General features: G+C 29.8%; 2 protein-coding genes across 2 annotated transcripts; both read right to left on the reverse strand.

Moving 5' to 3' along the window:
- Positions 1 to 6276: 6276 nt before the first annotated feature.
- Positions 6277 to 6858, reverse strand: LOC149888351 (uncharacterized). The gene has a single exon (XM_090089061.1). The coding sequence runs from the start codon at positions 6856 to 6858 to the stop codon at positions 6277 to 6279; it is 582 nt and encodes a 193-aa protein (XP_089945187.1).
- Positions 6859 to 13977: 7119 nt separating this feature from the next.
- On the reverse strand, positions 13978 to 14949 carry LOC149888352 (uncharacterized). The gene has a single exon (XM_090089063.1). The coding sequence runs from the start codon at positions 14947 to 14949 to the stop codon at positions 13978 to 13980; it is 972 nt and encodes a 323-aa protein (XP_089945189.1).
- Positions 14950 to 19439: the final 4490 nt, after the last annotated feature.

The raw sequence follows: 19439 nt of genomic DNA on the forward strand, positions 1-19439 counted from the left end.
GCGTATTTTTTTTGTTTTTAACTTTTTTGCCTCTTTTTCCCAGTCAGAAACGTCAACTTAGTAAAAAAACATTTTAAATGGAAAATTAAAATTCTCTACGTCAACTTTAATGTTAGTTAACCGTGCGATTACAGTTTTAGACTCGCCTCTTCTGAATCACCATAAAGAAGTAAGAGATAAGACTTGCAAAGATTTTCAAAACAAATGAACGCGCAAAGTGATTTTAAAAATCACGATGCGTTCACTTTGAAACTTTATGAAACTTTTTAGTGTGAATTGTATGGTGTTAAGAAATAGTTCTGAAACGGAGAATAATATAGGAGTACTCTAAAGGTTAGCTCAGAGCGAAGATTTGTTTTAGTACCATGATATCCCTTGTTTTATAAGTGAAATGTGATCTGCTAAATCCACATATGTTAAAATGCCATGTTCTCGATAAATTAAATTATACCTTTCTATTACTAAACTTCAGCTAATTTGCTACGGATTTTACTTTATTTTAGAAACCTTGATAATCCTGGTTGCAAGCAACTTTCTTGTTATCATAGCTAGATTATATGTTATATCTTTTTAATTTTTTTATAACATGCACAGATTTGATTTTTGCAGACCCTTAATAATTTCAATGTAAAATACAATAACATTTGTAAAATTTTACCGGAGTTTACCAAGATGTTTATTTAAGAAAATGATTTGAAGAAGAAATTTAAATACGAATAAATCTACAGGAGGTCCTTTAAGAAAAAAATCATTGGGTTATAATAATGAACTCCAGGGGGAAAAATGAAAGATCAGCAACAGGAGGTCCTTTAAGAAAAAAATCATTGGGTTATAATAATGAACTCCAGGGGGAAAAATGAAAGATCAGCAACACAGTGTTTATATCATTACATGGAATAACACCAAATCGACTTTGGAGATTGACAGATTTGAAGGTTTGTGATAAAACACCTGTAGATATGAGAGGGAAAAAACGAAGTTCTCATGAAACACCAGGAGAAGTTTGTATAAAAATATTTAACCATATTAGCTCGTAAGATGCGAAGACAAGTCATTATTCCAGAAAAACAGTAAAGTATTTGGATGCACAGTTGAATATATAGATGTTGTACGATGCTTTTTGCAATAAGCATTCTGGAATAAAAGTTTCATTTGTTTTCTTCAGGAGATATTTTTAGGAAATTTTTGAAAGACGCTTTGGACGCCCCCCCAAATTAATTTGCGCAGTAAATAAGAAGAATTAGGCTGCAAAATTAAGTTACCTGTACAACATAAAACAACCAAAATATCTGAAACAGTGATTGTTTTACCTGTTTTGGACGGTCTTATAGACTTTGAACTTCTCCCTTCAAATAGTGAAATCAAAATGAGCTTGTCTTAGTCGTAATACATTTAAATGTTGATGTCAACTCGGAGTTGTTAAGTTTAAATAACGAAGCAGAAGTTTGTCGTTGAATTCATACTTTACCTGCTCTCGATGGTTTACTTGCTTCAGATCTTTTTTCGTGAAATACTGAAATAAAAAACTTCGTTTTTATCATTTTAATCATTTCTTTTTAGAAAATTCGCGAGGTTAGAATTATTTTGTTCTATCTCATATTTTAAAAGTTGGAAGAAAATGAGTTATTAATTTTAGTAAACCATGATTGCTTTAAAAATACGCTCTATTTTACAATTTTTTTTCAAAATAATTTGTTTAAACATAAGTTATTTAAAGCATAAGTTATTATTTCTTTAAAAATTAAAGTTAAAATTTTAAATAATTTTTACTTTAAGAAAAAAATCAAAACCTTTCTCCCAACGTTTAAACTTGGAGATAGAACAAAATAATTCTAATCTCACGAATTATTTTGCATGTGAATACGGCGATTGAAGCTTCGTAAAGTTAGAAAAAGAAAAATATTCCTTCGGATAAAAGTACCTTCGGATAACAGTTCGCTCTCCTTCAGAGTTGGAATTAGTGAAACATCTTTCATTTTATTCGAACAACATTTTTTTTTTGCAAAAGTAATAATAAATAATGCATTAAATGTATGTTTTTTTTATTTAACAGTTCTTTTTAAACGTTCAAATAGAACGAGCTTAGGTACCTGGCTATGTTGACGGCAAGTTACGACCTCTTTTATCATTTTCTAAAAAATATTTGAATATACGAATATAGACATTTATGCAATTGTATTAAAAAATATTTTACATCTAGCTACCATTTATCATTTTATGAGTATATCAATACTCCGATTGTTGATTTTTCAGCACTAAAATTTTGTGTTACGAAATAATGGTTATGTTAAACATAATAAACAATGAAATATAAAGTTTATTCAACAAGAAGCCATCTTACCGCACCATTTTTTTGTTGATGATTTTTACCTCAGCTTTTGTTTAAAATTAATTTTTTTAAAAAAATGTCCTGAAATGTCGTGGAATTTTTTTTTTCTAAATCAAGTTAAAAAATTACTAATAATATTGAAGTAATATAAAATTTTTTATGCAAAAAAAAAAATTATATAAATGGTTTGAATTTAATTTTAAATAAGAGAGAATTATCTATGATTTGTTATTTTATACATATATAAATATTCTATTCTATATTTCAATCAATATGAATAAATTTAACGTAAAGACAATTGATAATATTCATTTAATAGGATATAAAATGTCCTGGGAAAAGCAACAAAATGTCCTGGAAAGTCCTGGAAATGTCCTGGAATTTAACTTTTAAAATTTTGTGGCCGTCACGTAATATACAAGTAACATTATTTACTTAAACATTATATAAAACGTAATGTGATAATTGTCAAATAAGTAAGAACATAAAACGTTAAATAGGGTAAAGTGAAAAATGACATAAAGTACTCAAATATGTTTTTGATGTATATTAATGATTTTAAAAACAACAACAAAAATGTCCTGAATGTCAAAAATTTCATCTTATGACCAACAAAAAGATTAGATTCTATCCCAAATATGCGTGAGTTAGGAGTGGATAAATTACGATTATGGAAGGATTTACTAAGCGAAATTAAATAAGACTAAAGAAATTAGCAAAGAGAACATAAATTAATGCTACTTTAGATAGCTTTATGTTAAAAGTGAAGAAAAAAACTAAAACAATGTGGTAGAAATTATGATTCTTTTATAGAAAGAGAAAACCAATGACTTCGAGAAAATCTTATGACCAATAAAAGTATCCATTTTGGTTCTGGAAAACCCCATAAACAATGGGTGGTCCTTGGAGAGCAAAGGAAAAATGAAAAAATAAAAGAACTAGGTGTTGAACATTATGCTTTATTGTTAGCCTCTGCAAGAATTACACTTTTTAAAAAAAGTCAAATGTTTTATAGATCAAAAAAGTTAAAGACACTTTGGATAACCTTTCCCTTAAATATGAGTGTAAAACAAACTCTTGCATTAAAAGTGAATACTGACCTCAGCGATAAACAATATTAAATGATCAGAAACTTACCCCTTAGACACATATTTTTCCCCTTCTTACACGATATTTTAGTGGAAAAAGTTAAATACTATCCCAAAAATTTTTTTTTCTATTTTTTCAGTTGCTACCATTAATTTTTATAAAGCTGTGTTTACATAAATAGTATAACAATATCAATAATAGTAGTTGAAATAAGTAATGGTAATTGTACCGGAAATTCATTATTCAAATTTCACATTAAGGATTAACTAGTATGTCTCGTTATGTCTCGTTATGTCCCGTTAAAAAGATGTAAATTCCGGAAATTTGTAAAGCTCCTATTTTGTCCGGGACTACTCATCTCGTCTCGGCATTTTCGTCTCTGAAAATTTAAAATTGTCTTGATATTTATCGCTAATCGGGACAAAGCTTTTAGGATCGGATCGTCTCGTCTCGTCTCGAACAAAAAAAATAACGAGTCGTAGACGCTTATTTTCTAATGGGCTTTTTATAATTCATTTGATAAACCAAAACCTTTTAAAAAGTTATTCAAATTTATAATTATCTTGCAAAATGCGGCCAGAAATTTCATGTTTTTGTTTTTCATATTTCATATATTATTTCATTTGTTATAAAAAGCACATAATAACCCATTTGTCTTTGTCATATAAAAATTAGTTTGTATATAGCTGGTAGATTATATAATGTTAATATTGAATACTTAGTTATTTTTGCGGTTTTCCATAAATTGGTTTTGCTAAATTCTTTAAAACTGGGACAAATTATTTGTTTTTTTATTGAATTTACATTCATTTTATTTATCCTTAACTGTATATATTTCTGTTGTTAAAGAAAAAAATAGAAAATTTTATAATATTCAAAAACCGGAAGTCTACAGCAATATAATAGATGAAGTAGTTCCTGGGCATGAAACCATTGTGCTTTAGGTAGCTACAAAGCTAGTTGATACTTTGTATCATTTATTATATCTCTAGTTCTGCATGTACTAAAGTAGTTAAGTAGGGGAGAGTCGCCGATTATGGACCACTTTTGTTGCAGAGTGTATAATTCACTCACTTTTGCTTAAATAGTTAACTTTTATATTGTAAACCACTTCTTACCTTCAGCTGAACATATTATATGAAGCTTGTAGTGGTTGATTTATTAATAATTATAAAATGTGTCAAAAACGTAAGTGGTCCATATTGGGGGTACTTTAAGCTTGTGCTCCAAATATGGACCATTGATGTTCCTATTATGGACTAGTTATAAACGGTTTGACTTGGTCATTTAAACAAATTATATACACACTAAAGATAGAATTATTAGAATATAAATACTCAAGAGTATGTAAGCTTCTAATTTTTAACAGGTTTTTAGATGTCCTTTTTGTAAAAAAAAAAAAAAGTTATTAAGTTTAAGCCAGCCACCATTTATTTGATTCTAATTCTACCAGTCTCATGCACATGTATGAATACACTCAGTTTTATTTATAAAGCGTTTTACTATTTTAACATTTAGCACACACAAAAACATGAATACTGATGTGTAATAATATTTTAAAATTTATTTACAAAGTTCACAAATAAAGTTACAATCTGAAGTTCCTGCGCATTCTTCATGTGCCTATCTTTTGCAGGATCGACAGCATTTCATATTTTCTATGTTACATTCTCCACACATAAAACAAAGCCATGAACTTTCATTTAAAATACTGGTACTAGTTGTTGAATTCATTTTGGGTTTCTTACATTTCTTTACTACTTTTTCTTTAATTATTTTTGTGTATTTGGACTTTTTAAATTTTGTGTTTGTTTTTGGACTTTCCTGTAGGAACAGCTTTTTATATGGACTTGAAGTAAGAATTTCTGACTGTTCTTTGCGACACTTCCTTTTGCCTACACCATTTGGGGGAAGAACAGGGACCAGTCTCTGAATTGGAGAAAAGCCCGGATGTAAAAAATTAGTGCCTCATAGTGCCCAGAGTTATTTTCAAACATGGTGTACTTCACTGTGATGGGGTTACCACTATGTTCTTCACCATACATCAGCACATTCCTGTTTGCATTGTGAATCACAATTTTTGTTTTCAGAAGACAGGAGATCTGATTTATCTCCCATTCTCCCACAAACGAGTCTGGTTTGGCAATGTGAGCAATACGCTCTTCTAACAAGTTAAAGTGAAGATGCTGGGGTTGGTCAGCATTTAAGGCATCCCCGTGCATGTCAACAGGCAATATTTCCAAATTAGATATCAAATGGCTAACAAGCTGATTACGAAGTGAGTCAGCCATAGCAGTTTCCTTCAGATGAAGCAGTGGACTGACCAGCTTGCCGTTTAATCGCTGAGCTGACTGAAGATCTGGTGTTGTGCACACAACAACTGACCTAAAAAAACATTTCCCATCAGAATAAATTGGGATGAGCAAAAAATTTTCCAGCACCTGTGGCAGAACTGTTTTGGAATGGGACGTTTTAATAGCCAGTGACACTGGGTGGGTCACATAAGTTGTTGGTTTTGAAACCATCTCATCCATTATACCTGGAAGTGGTGGCACACCCTCCTGGTCTTGTGCTGGACTAGTTACACATACCAATGCTGGTATCGAAGCTTCCTGGGCTTGTGCTGGTAATTTCCCTGATGTAAGTGGTGAAGACAGCATGGTCTCGCGGTCTCCTGCTTGAGAAGCGAATGATGGCGCATAATCCTGAGGTTTAAAAACATCTCGTGTGCATGGCCAAATTCCACACGATGCAAAACCATTAATTGCTGTTGACATGGTAGCAGCCTTTGCATATGCCAGATGAAAAAGATTGGCCACCTGATATGAACTCACTGAACGTCCTGGATTTAGTCTCAGTCATTTTTCCACCTCCTGGTCGTAGTAGACTTGAAGGGGCTTAAAAAAAGCTTTATCCAGAGGCTGCAGTTTGTGTGTTGTGTGAGGTGGAAGTGACAACATTATGACATTGTTGTCAATGGCAAGCTGAATGGCCTCAAGATTTTTAGTATGGGATTTGTGGCCATCTAAAATAAGTAAAACCTTATCATCTTTTGTTGGCTTCACATGACTGATGAACATTCTCATCCACTGTACGAAAAGTTCAGAATTTATCCATCCTGAATCAGAACATGTTACAATGCTGCCTTCTGGTGCACCATCTCCCAGTTCATCAGGAACCCGTTTTCTTTTGAATATAATCATTGGTGGAACATAATGTGTTCCACCAGCATTTACGCAACAGACAACTGTTGTGTTAACACCCCTTTCTGCACTGGCTATGCTACCTATCTGTTTTTTGCCTTTTAGGCCAAGCACGCGCTGGCATTTCTTTTGCACGGTTGAAATACCAGATTCATCAATATTGTAAATGTTATTGGCCTTGAGGCAATGATCTTTTATTAAGTTTTCTATAAAGTAAATTAAAAAACCTGTCAACATCCCCCAGGTTGAAGCCGCTGGCTCGCGACATGGAAGTAGCTTCTGGTTGGCGGAGGCAGAGGTCAGGGAACCTGGTTAAAAATTTGTAATATCACTTTTTCCCAGCTTGACCTTTATCCTTATTGAATGGGTGATTTAAACCCTTGTGTTCTGCAACTTCAAATGCCAGAGTCATTAAATCTTTCCTCGACATTCCGAAAAACATGGCCTCCAATTTTAAAACTAGGTTGTGTATTTCTAGCTCAACATCCGCAGGAAGGATAGTACTTCTGCCTAGATTTTTAAAGCCGTTAGCAAACTTGTTAGCATTATCAAAATGCCTCTTTAGAGTTGCTTTGGGGATGCCGTATGTGGCTGCACATTTGTTCAAGCCAATATCACCATTTCTGTACGCCTCAATAGCACGTTGAAGATCATCATTAGTCCAGCAGCCCCTGATTAAAAAAAAAAAGATTGAAATAAATTTCAAATACTAATAATAATCAAAGATTAAAATAAAACATAAGATTAAGATAATTTAATTTATTAATAGCCTATGATAAAGTAATAACATCCAAGAGAATAAGAACTTATGTTCCCCAATATGGGCTACAGTTTCCCATCTTGAACCATTGGTCCATTTTAGGGACAGCAGTTGGTCCATATTGGGAGAACCACATGGGCATCTAATTTTACTAAATAAAACCAAAACGATGTCGTTTGGAGCAACACGCTTGTATTTAGTAAGAAGTAAAATGAAAAAGCTTTTCATTTAGCATAGAAGGATTGTCCTGGTTCATTTATTTGTAGAATGACACACAAAAAAAAGCGAGTGTACTTTTAGAAAAAAATAACCAAATAAAATACTAACTTACCTTTTTGAAGTAATCTTGCTGACCGCCATCATTGAAATGCGATTTAACTGAACGGAAGTCACTCTTTAATGCTACGTTTCCAAAATTTAAAAATAAAATCGCATTTATTTGTTTCATCGGTGGTCCATAAAAGGGGACGGTCCATAATGGGCGACTCTCCCCTAAATTGAGATCATTTCTACATCATCATCAGCGTTATTTCTTAAAATGTTAAGAATGTCTATCTAAATAAAATCATGCTTAAAACTTGGTTCCATTGCTGTTATCTTTAAAAGAAAGTTGATGTGATCTTTAATCAACTTTATATATAATACAATATAATTTAATTTCTTTTGTTTAAAACAAAAGATTTGTAACAATGCGCAACGAGCGTGGTTCGCAAAAAAAAACAAAATCGTTGCACGTCCATTTCTTAACTATACTTTTATCGCACGTCTACAGTTAACAATACTGTTATCGCAGTGGTTTTCTTTTAAATATGCACTACAATTAATGGCGTGTAACACTAATCACGTGCTGGAAGTTAAAGCCGGTTTTTTGCAACCTCAGCAATTCTCGATGGAGAAAAAGGTTATTTTAAAATACTCTGTTGGTGAATTAAATTGCATAACAAATATTGAGTTGTTATCGAGTCTACATTGAAACAACATGAAATTTAAAAAAGCTTATCTAAAATATTGGGATTGCACCCACTTCTCTGAGCACTTTTTATGAGCTTTTAATGAATTAGAATTTTTCAGCCAGTTTTGGACCAGGTGGGTATATTTATGTTCAATCTGTTAAAATTGGGAAAAATTGACGCATGACAAATGATTATGGTAAAGAAAGCAAATGATGAATAACATTTAAAGTATAAAGAGTTAACTTTATTTTAAATTTTCTTGTTCTCTTAATTTTTGTGAGTGATGCATTTATTTTCATAAAATTAAAGGAAATCTTTTAATGTTTGCAACTCAAAATTATTTTTATGGCCTACGGATTCAACCATTCTAAGGTTTGAGACATTGAGTCTAAAAATTTCTTCATAACTTTTGTTTATTTAACTACTTAGTTACCCTAAAAATTAAGATTGGCAAATAAGTTAAACAAAAAATAAAAAATATTCCCAGCCAGTGACATTTTGGTCTGTTTTTTAAACTTAAGAAAAATCTTCAGATTACTTTAAAGCAGATTCTTGGCCCTGTTTCTCCCATCAGTTGGAGAAAGTTTTCTTTTCATAAAATTTTACTTTTAGTATTTGAGTTTTTGTAAATAAAAAAATTTTTGAATAAAAAGAAAAAAAACTTTGCTTTTATTAGTTTTTATCAATTTTTTTCTTTTTTTAGTGACACAGAAACACTAACCAAAAAAATTTCGTTAACATTTCTGCAGGAAATGTGGCAAATAAAATCCCCTTTGGCTTGGCAGTTTGAGAGGCCCACCAGAGTGTGTTACTCGGGGATCTTTCTTTTTTTCAACGGGACTGATTACAGCCCTAAATAGTTACAACCTAAAAGACTTAGGTTGAAAAAGATTTAAAAATCTATCTTATATATATATATATATATATATATATATATATATATATATATATATATATATATATATAGATTTAAAAATCTATATATATATATATATATATATATATATATATATATATATATATATATATATATATATATATATATATAACGACGTTTCCCATTTATTGTATACTCTTAATTAAAAGTTGTAAAACTACACCGATATGGTGTGTTGCATGAAAAACACAGAAACGGTGTTAATTTACTACATATATATATAAATTCCATTTTGCAGAACTCTTTTGTTATAATAAGGAAGGCGCTATTAGTGAATCGATTTTACTTTTTAAATCTGAGCTTTTTCTTTTTTTGTAGCTAAAGACAATCATGGACGTCTGTAATCCCAGTGTTTCAAAAAACATTTTCCACTCATCACATGATTTTTATAAGTAAATAAGTACTGTTTGTTTACTTTTACTGAATCTCTTCTTAAACCTTTTTTATTATTTTTTATTAAGTAGTAAAAAACAAATACAAAAATTTTCGATAATTTTTTTTGCATCATGAGGGGAACTAGATATTTATTGTGTTTTGCTAAAAGCGTTAGACTTAAAAATGACTTCTATTCATTAAAGTGACATTAATTGTAACCATTAGGCAATATTGCGCCATCATTAATTAGGCGTGAAACATTTTTCTGCTGATTTAGCATTCTAGCGTAGTTAGTAATCCATATGAGTGAATCCTATATATTATCTAAACCATATTTAACTTACTTCTCTTTATAATCCTCTTCGGGGAGTCTTTATAATCCTCTGAGATGATTTTGATTCATAAGGATTTATCAAAGAAAACCGGTCATTGAGCTTTGTATTTCGTTCAAACGTTTAAAAAGTACATTATATTTTCTTTTTACGTTAAGACCTTTTTTTATTGTTTAATTACAATAGGCTATTATACGGCCGAAAATTTAAAAGTACCGCTGGCGTATTTTTAATTGAAACTGTCTAGCTAAAAAAGAAAGTCATCTTAAGATAACTTGATATAACATAGATGTGCAATAGCTTATTCAAATTAGAAAATTTGCGTCACATCCTATACATGGTCACATGCGGAAAAGATTATTCCACTAAAACTTAGAAAAGTATAGATTAGGCCAGTGCAGTTTTTTTCTTTTTCTTTGAGTTTCGTCCAGTGGAGCCTCAGCAAAGGCTACAGTTGTATAATCATCTGAAGTGACCAAAGTTTCAATGGTAATTTCGAATTTACTGATGCTAGCTGTAAAAAAGAGTTTAGTGTTTAAAAAAATATCAAAAAATGAAAAAAAAAATCAAAAAATGAAATTTTATTGTCAAGGGGGGTTTCTTGGAGCCAGACCAACTTTCACGTCACATTTTGAGATGAATGTTAGTCTGGTTCTAAGAAACCAGACTAAATATTGCCTAAAGCTTAACACATTATTATAAACGTACCTCAAAACTAACAAAAGTTCACTTGTTTTTTTTTTGTTTTATAAAGAAAAATGACTCTAAACTAAAATGTTAATCAACACCATGTCTCCCACCATGAGTTTTCAGACCATGACGTAACTTGATGAATGATAATAAGCTTTTTAGCTAGAGAAAGAATCTCACCGAACGGTTAAGTTGCTGAATGATATAGAAAAAACAGAACGGTTAAGTTGCTGAATGATATAGTAAAGATAATCGTAAAATATTCCATTCAAATTTTAAGTAATTGCAACTAAGGTTGTTCACGGAAGCAAAAGTTGAATTTTCGATTAAAAAAAATAGTTTTCGAAACTATTTTTTTTTCGGTAAGTTCGAAATAATTTCAAACTAATTAATTTTGCATCGAAACGATTTTTTTCATTTCGAAATTATCAAATTTGTTTCGAAATATTTTTGCGATTTCGAAATTCTGAAAATATTACCGAAATAATTTTTGGCGTCCTATGATTCAACCGAATCCTAAATTTCAATTTAGAACCGAATATGAGAAATTTATTACACAACCGAAAATATTCACGAAAAAAATTAGAACCGAAATAATTTCAATCGAATTTTCGATCGAAAGTCATTAATGATTTTAGAACCGAAAAAACTTCGATCGAATTTTCGATCGAAAGTCATTAATGATTTTAGAACCGAAAAAATTTCGATCGAATTTTCGATCGAAAGTCATTAATGATTTTAGAACCGAAATTCATTGAAAAGGTTTACAATCGAAAGTTCTAGCACCGAATTATTTTAGCGTTTATAAATTTTATAAGTTTTATACTTTTATACTTTTGTAATATAAGTTTAAAGCGCTTGCTGTTTGAAATACAGTCTAACATAACAAATTGTAAAATAACTTTGTTTATTTTCAAAAATCTCGTAGTTGGTGGAATAATAACAACAGAATGGAATATCAAAAAGTTGAAGGTGAAAGAAGAAATTTATTCCTCTACATAGCTGGGAATAATTGCTATGTAAAAAACAAGAATCACAACGGTTACATTTATTTAAAATGCAAAAACTATCAATTGTGTGTTGGAACTGCAAAAATACGCGAAGGAAGTGATTTACTTGAGACTAGATGTAGACACTTTTGTATCTGTCTTCGGTGTTCAGATATCCTTGCAAATGACAGAAACAAAAAATGTCCAATTTGTCGTTCAGAAATTGAAAACTTTTTAAATGTTTTTGTGTCTTAGTTGGAGGAACTGTTTGATTATTTACTATTGTAAATTATATATAGATCATATATATACATATATATTATATTCTAATTGGTGATTATGACTTTCGATCGAAGTTTTTTCGGTTCTAAATACATTTATGACATTTCGATCGAAAATTCGATTGAAATTATTTCGGTTCTAATTTTTTTCGTGAACATTTTCGGTTGTGTAATAAATTTCTCGTATTCGGTTCTAAATTGAAATTTAGGATTCGGTTGAATCATAGGACGCCTACTTTTCGGTTCTAAATTGTTCGGTTATGAAATATTTCGGTGATATTTTCGAGGATAAATATTTTCGGCTCTATCATGTGACACGTAATTTTTCACTTTCGAAATTGTCAAATTTGTTTCGAAATATTTTTGCGATTTCGAATTTCTGAAAATATTACCGAAACAATTTTTTACCTTCGAAATTCTAAAATTTGCTTCGAAATATATTTGTGATTTCGAAATTCTGAAAATAATACCGAAACGATTTTTTGCCTTCGAAATTCTAATATTTGCTTCGAAATATTTTTGCAGGGATTAGAACCCCAAAGGTTCTTTTACAAAGATTAGAACCCTCAGGATAAGATAGGGGATTGATATTTTGTGACATTTTGTGGAAAAGGGAGGAGGGGGATCTGAAAAGTTTTTTGCGTGACATAATTTGTGAATGACCACTTACATCTACACGGTGAAATGTTTCATATAAAATATTAGCCCTCTCAAAGTGAATAAAACCTACCTATAGCAAAAGCTACTTAAGTGTTTTTGTTTACAATTTAAATTGTAAATTTTGAACGTAGAATTTTTTAAATTTTTACTATACAAATTTTTAGTTATTAATTATTGAATGAAGATGCTTAAAAGCATCTTCATTCAACAATTAATATAATGGAGGGAGGTACTATATTTTAATTTCTAATTTAATATAAAAGGAAGGGGGGTGGTAAATATTTTATTCCGGCTCTGAAAAAACTGCATTCTATTCAACAATCATATTTACATAGCTCAAAATTTTAGTTCGAGTTGTTGAGGCAAAACAAGTTATTAGGTTTTAAAGATTTACTAAAAACATGTGTTTTACAACACATTTTTGGCCATTATGGATAGTAAAATTAAAAAAAAAAAAAATATCTGTTTTTTATTTTATTTTAATATAAATTTATTCTCATCAAAAAAAAAAAATCATAATTTTGATTACTTAAAAAAAAGAACTTGTTTTCAGTTGTGTGCCACCTTAAATTTACCAAGATAGTATTATTTTGCCATATATACATATATATGTATATATATATAATAAAAGGTCTACTTGCCGAAACACCCCGTGGTAAATTATTTAGGCACCCGGTTATTTTAATACTATTATGCAAATAAAATATAAGGTATTAAAATTACTTTTTGGAATAAATTTAACTTTCCAAAATTCTTTTTTTTCTTTCGAAATTAATTTTACTTTTCGAAATTCTTTTTTTTCTTTCGAAATTAATTTTACTTTTCGAAATACACTTTTTTTTTTCGAAGTTAATTTCACATTTCGAAATTCTGTTTTTTCTTTCGAAATTAATTTCAGTTTTCGAAGTGCAATTTTTATTTCGAAATTAATTTCACATTTCGAAATTCCTTTTTTATTTCCGAAATTATTTCGGCTAGTTCGATTACTTTCATAAGTTTTTATAGATTTCGAAAAAAAAGTAGTATTTCGGTACCGTTTTAATCGAAAATTTTCGAAATTTGCAATTTCGATAACGAACCCTAATTGCAACTATTTTTTAAAAAAAGTCTGTTTTTTCTGTAGTACACAATCTTACTTTACTTTTGACAGAATTAAAGTGGTAAAATCTAAATTAAGGCTCTTGTGCTCTTACGTGCCAACCAAGCAGATCCCCACTTGGTTGCAAGTATTATGTTTACAATAGGCTTACCCCCGTGCCTTAGGCTATAAGTAATCAATAAACTAACATAACTTGAATGCAACGCATCACTTTGAAATGAAGTATATATTTTATTAGCTAACATATATTGTAAATATAAAATCTAAGTTAAATTTACATTTATTGTTTTATATTATTAGGCGTTTGTTTAAAAGAGCGGAATAAAGAAGTGTACATTCTTAAAATTTTTCTGTTTCGAACAATATATATGAAAGGATTAAAAGCAGAATTAAGCTCGCATAAAACAAGAGTCCACAAAAGCGTCATTATTGCTTTTTGCATTTTGAATAAATCATTAGTTAACGCGATGAATGCGGTATAATAGTTGGCGATTACCGAGGGAACGTATGATACGACCAGCGTTGTTGAAATTAACATAATCGTTTTTGTGAGGCGTCTCTCAATTGCCATGGTCCTATGAACTCGAATTTCGCATTTACGAAGTTTTTTTCTAGTTTTAATGAGCAAAGAGGTGTTAACTATTATCACAGCCACCAAAATAGTAATTGTGTATGTCGCAATGCAAAAGAAAAAAACAGATTGATCATAAAGCTTGGAAGACTTTACAGTCATAATAGCATACCAAACACCAAACGCCATTGATGTAACAAAGCAGAAAACAGTACAGGTTATTAGATAAATCTCTTTGAAATCAGCACCGCAACAACGATTGTTGTAAAAGACTGCAATAAATTGTTCCATCGCTATCAGTAGCACAACAGATCCAGAGAATAATAATAGAAAGATATGCCAAAAACTAATTGCGGAAATACTTACACAACTAATCTGGTTTAGTTTTTTTAACAAAACTAATTGTAAAGGAAGGTCCACCACGGCAACAAACGTATCAATGAGCGTCAATAGTAGCACGAGTTTTTCGTTCCTGGTGTATTTTTTTTTGCTTTTTGAATATATAAACCCAATAAAGAGGGCGACATTCAAGGCGAATATAAATACAGCGTTTGTTGCGTTTGCAAGAGAAAGATATGTGTCGTTATTATCTTTAATTGCAGCTACAAAATAATAACGGCAGTAGATGTCTTTGTCTTCAGTTTTTAATGTCTTAGTGCTATTTGAAAGTATTAAACTCATGCTGCTAGAGCTATATCAGAAACCAAACTGCATGCAAAAGTATATACCATAAATAAGGCCTAACTATATATCTAAAAATTACTAACAAAAATAAATAACAGTATGTTAACAAATCCTAGCATCAACTTAAAACGAACTAAAGATTATATCTTTAATAAAAGAAGTCATGTTAATTGGTCGTTAATTGGCATTTACTCTTCCTTATTAGTTTGTTACCATTACGTAAAATTAGTTTGTGGCTAAATTTAGATTTGTTTAAAATTGGCTAAATTTAGATACAGTTTAATGTAAATTAACTAAGCTTGCTCAAAATGCCTGAGTTTTCAGATCAGATTGTTGGCTTAGGTAGAATGATGATTTAATATAATTTTAAGCCAATATTTCCTAACGTCGGAAAATTGATTTAGTAAGTAAAGTTTGAATGAGTTATCATTTTACCTCATGTCACAAAAGGATAAAATTTAAAGTTTACCACATAGAGGCTCTCAATTCAATTTCTAAATATTAAAATTTGTGTTTGTTACATAGGGGGAGTAAGAATTTTAAAATAGTTTTAGTAGGGCATCAAACGAAAAAAGTTGGGAAACACTGACCTAAATCTTACCTTCTATAAACTCAAATTTTGGACAATTCTGGTTTACTTAATGCTTGGTTCTTCATCCTATGAATGAGCACAAAATTGCCGGTAATTAAAAGGATATTTTCACATTATATTAAAACTTCATCTTGAATTCAAAAAACCATTTTGAAAATGTAATTTAAAAAGAGTAAAACGGTCTTCAAATATTAACGCAATCCGTATACAGTGCTTTCAAATAAAATACGCTTACTAAAATATTTAGCTAATTTTTATTTTTCAAACATCATAAAACAGTAACCATATTTGGTAAAGATTACTTTTTTTTTTTCGTGCACAACAGGAAAGTTATTTTTCTGTAACTAACTTGTCAATAACAAGTTCACTTTATGTTAATTTTTCTATTAATTTAGTTTTATCAAAGGAATACAAAAAAACATACCAAAAAATGTTGTGAAAAAAAATTAGGCGCACAACTTTTAAATTGATTTTCGTTCTACTTTCTTCTCAACTTTAATATTATTCGCAATCTTTTACTAATTTATCTGTTAGTTTGACAATTTCTTATAAAAAGTTGCATAAAAAGTGCTTATGTTAAATTGTAAAATGTTATGTTATATTATGTTATGTAAATGCTTATGTTAAATTGTAAAAAGTGCTTATATTACCATTTTAGTCACATTTTAAGCCTTTTTAAATGATAAGCTCAAAAACTTAAGATACGCAGAAATGGGTCAAAAAGCAATAAGCGAAACAAGAAAAAGGCAAATAATATGTATGAAAAATGACTCGATAATCAGTAACGGGTAAATAGCAAGAAAAATAAAAATTTCAGAAAATTGCGTCAGAAATACCCTCAAAATATTTAAAAAGATAGGAGGCAATGTTATGCAGGATCTGAAAGGTTAAAAAAACAACTGCGGAGTTTGAAAACAGCCATATATTTTGTCAAGTAAAAGCCAATCCAAGGTTTAGTTATCGTGAACAACTTATTCAATGAAAACCGTGAAAAGCGTCTTTCTTTAAATACTGCTAGAAACATTTTACTTAAGAGAAACATAGGTGTTTTTGCAGGTGTTAAGCAACCCATGCTGACGGCCAGTGATCGGCTCACAAGATTAAAGTGCTTTATTGAGAGAATTGGGTGATCTTTGGAAAAGTGGGAAGCAAGTAATTTTAAGTGATGAAATAACTTTAAGGTAATGAATAGAAAAAGCAAATTTCCCGTTAAAAGATTTAAATCTGAAAAATATTGTAATTGCTTTGTTGTACCGAGGTTGCGAGGTGGCGGTGGGAATGATGGTATTTGGGGCTTCAGACGCGGATTAACCATTTGTGGGGCCTGAAGCTAAGTGAATTTTTTGGCCCCAAAAGCTTATTACCAAAATATAAGTAAAACGTAATGAAACACAAATAAACTTTGGAAAAACTATAAATTCATTCCAATTCATAAAAATAAAAATAAACATAATAAAATTAAAATTTTTTGTTTGCGGCATTTTTTATTTGCAAATTCTCTTATTACTTCATCATAAGATACTGATTTTGTTAAGTCATTTTCAATTGACAAAATTGAAAGATAATTAAGTCTGACTTCCAGCATTGAGGTGCGATATTTATTTTTGATAAATGTTAATTTTGAAAATGCTCTTTCGGCCTCACAACTGGTTATAGGTAAAGTTAGAAATATCTTTAATGCGGTATATAAATTTGGAAAAGCATCTATCAAATTTCTCTCGTATATTAATTTAAGCATACTGGAACATTTTGTTTGTTTTTCTTTATTTATAATTTGAAGATATTCCCTAAATTTTGTACATTCATTTATTAGTGCAGCATCTATGTCATTATTGTAGAATGAAATGACATAATTAATGCTTTCCATGTTTATATGAGAATGATCTTTTTTTTCTATATTCAAAAGAAATTTATATTTCTTATTTATTTCTTTGTATACTCTTCCTCTTTTCGATAATTCGTTTGCTAAAGAATCAAAAAGGACTTTGTACACCTCCTCTACTCGAAACTTGTCCTTGCCATTAAAAATGTGTGTCTTTCGCCGCTTGTTTAAATCATCATCATTTCCTGTAATTTCTTTACTCAAAATTTTAGCTTTTCTTTCGAACTCGTTCATTTTTTCTTCTGAATTTTTTCGCATTTCTTTTACAAATAATTCTAATGAGAAAATTAATTCATAGCCTTCAGAAACATCGTGCGCGGGGGTTTGTAAAATTTGGCTGACTTTATTAAAACGTTCAAGAACCTAAAAATATATATATTACAAACACGTAACTAAATATTAAAAAAGGCTTTCTTTCTAAGAAAGGCTTTTTTTTATTTCTTTATACTCTAAGTTCTCTTCGGGGATATTTTTTTGCTTAGATATTTTAACTAACTGTTAAAAAAATTTATTATTTCAAAATATAAATGTAAACATTTAAATACTTGGGTAACTAAATATTAAAAGGCTTTCTTTATCTAAGAAAAGTCTTTTTTTTTTTTTTATCTATTTCCATAACAAACCAAACCAACCAAAATCTCTCTTTGGTGATATTCTCGCGCTTAAAGAAATCGATAATTTCAATAACTCTATAAAAATCTCCGTGTTAAATCGCACGAAGGGAATAAAAAAAATCTAGTACAGTCAGAAAATAAATAAAAAAACATTTCTTTAATTTTTTTAAAATTTTTTAGAATTATATTTGATATAAAATTAAAAGTGTTCGGGGCCCTCTTTTTGCCAGGGCCCTGAAGCTTAAGCTTCATTAGCGTACAGGTGGATCCGCACCTGGGCTGCTTTAAATTTAACGGAGTAGATATGTGTAACATTTATACAGGCCAAACAGCAAACACACCTATATAGAGACGCTAGAGAATTGCATGGTTCCATCAGTAGACATTCTGATTTGATTAATCGAAACGATTGGTTGCAGTTTCAACAAGATATGGCGCCTGCTCATACAACTCCCTAAGTCAAAACATGGATGAAATAACGCACAGTAGATTTATTAACCTGACCAGCTCGATCACCAGATTTGTATATTTGATAATATTATTATTTAAAGATAAAAATAAGCTAAAAAAATCTTTTTCCTTTAATATTTTAAAAATAGTGTTTTGTGAACTTTTTTCATAAAATATTTATAAAATTTTGAAAACAAATAAACTTAACTTGTTTTTTTTACTTTAGCAGTTAAGCGTAATATAAATTTACATAATATATTTTGTCGTAGAATATATATTGTATATTGCAAAGAGTATGATAGATATTATGTCTCAAGTTTTTCTATGTTTTCTATCGCAGCTCTTCATTTCATTTTCTTTAGTCCGCTACCCATGACAATTGACGTAATGAAATATGTTAAAATTAGCGCTTTTAACTTTTGCAAATATCTTTTATTTCTATTTTACTTCATATTTTTACACATATTTACTATTTTTTTGTATTTACTTTTATATTACTTCATATTAATTCTCAAGGGTGTGACAGCAGATCGAGTTGACACATTTAAGGCTTAAATAGAAGTAAAAACATATATAATTTGAAACAAAAAAACTTTGACTGAAAAATGTCTGACGACGCTAAGTGGGACAAAATATCTTTTTTTGGACTAAAAATATTAAATCAATTTTTGATGTTAGAATTGTTGTAGTTACAAGACAAACCATGAAAATAGTAATATCAATGTGCTGAAACCTTAACATCTATATAGAAAGTAAAATTATAATGTACATAAAATTTATGTAGATATTTAATTTCTAATTTTTAATTTAAGAAAACATTTAATGTCTTTTATTGTCTTTGCGCGAATGACGTTTCCTTTAACATTTAAATTCTTTATTTCGAGCTTCTTGAGCTTCTTCACTTAATAGGCTTATTTGCAAAACAAGCCTTTTTGTTATTTCTGGTCCG

This window comes from Hydra viridissima, unplaced genomic scaffold (assembly GCF_058129835.1).
Source record: "Hydra viridissima isolate aposymbiotic clone 2 unplaced genomic scaffold, HvirCarnegie_v1 scaffold_5, whole genome shotgun sequence".
In the NCBI taxonomy this organism is placed as follows: Eukaryota; Metazoa; Cnidaria; class Hydrozoa; order Anthoathecata; family Hydridae; genus Hydra; species Hydra viridissima.

Bases quoted from the DNA above. Each gene is read 5' to 3' on its own strand.
- LOC149888351 (XM_090089061.1), bottom strand. From the start codon at position 6,858: ATGTTGACAGGTTTTTTAATTTACTTTATAGAAAACTTAATAAAAGAT.
- LOC149888352 (XM_090089063.1), bottom strand. From the start codon at position 14,949: ATGAGTTTAATACTTTCAAATAGCACTAAGACATTAAAAACTGAAGAC.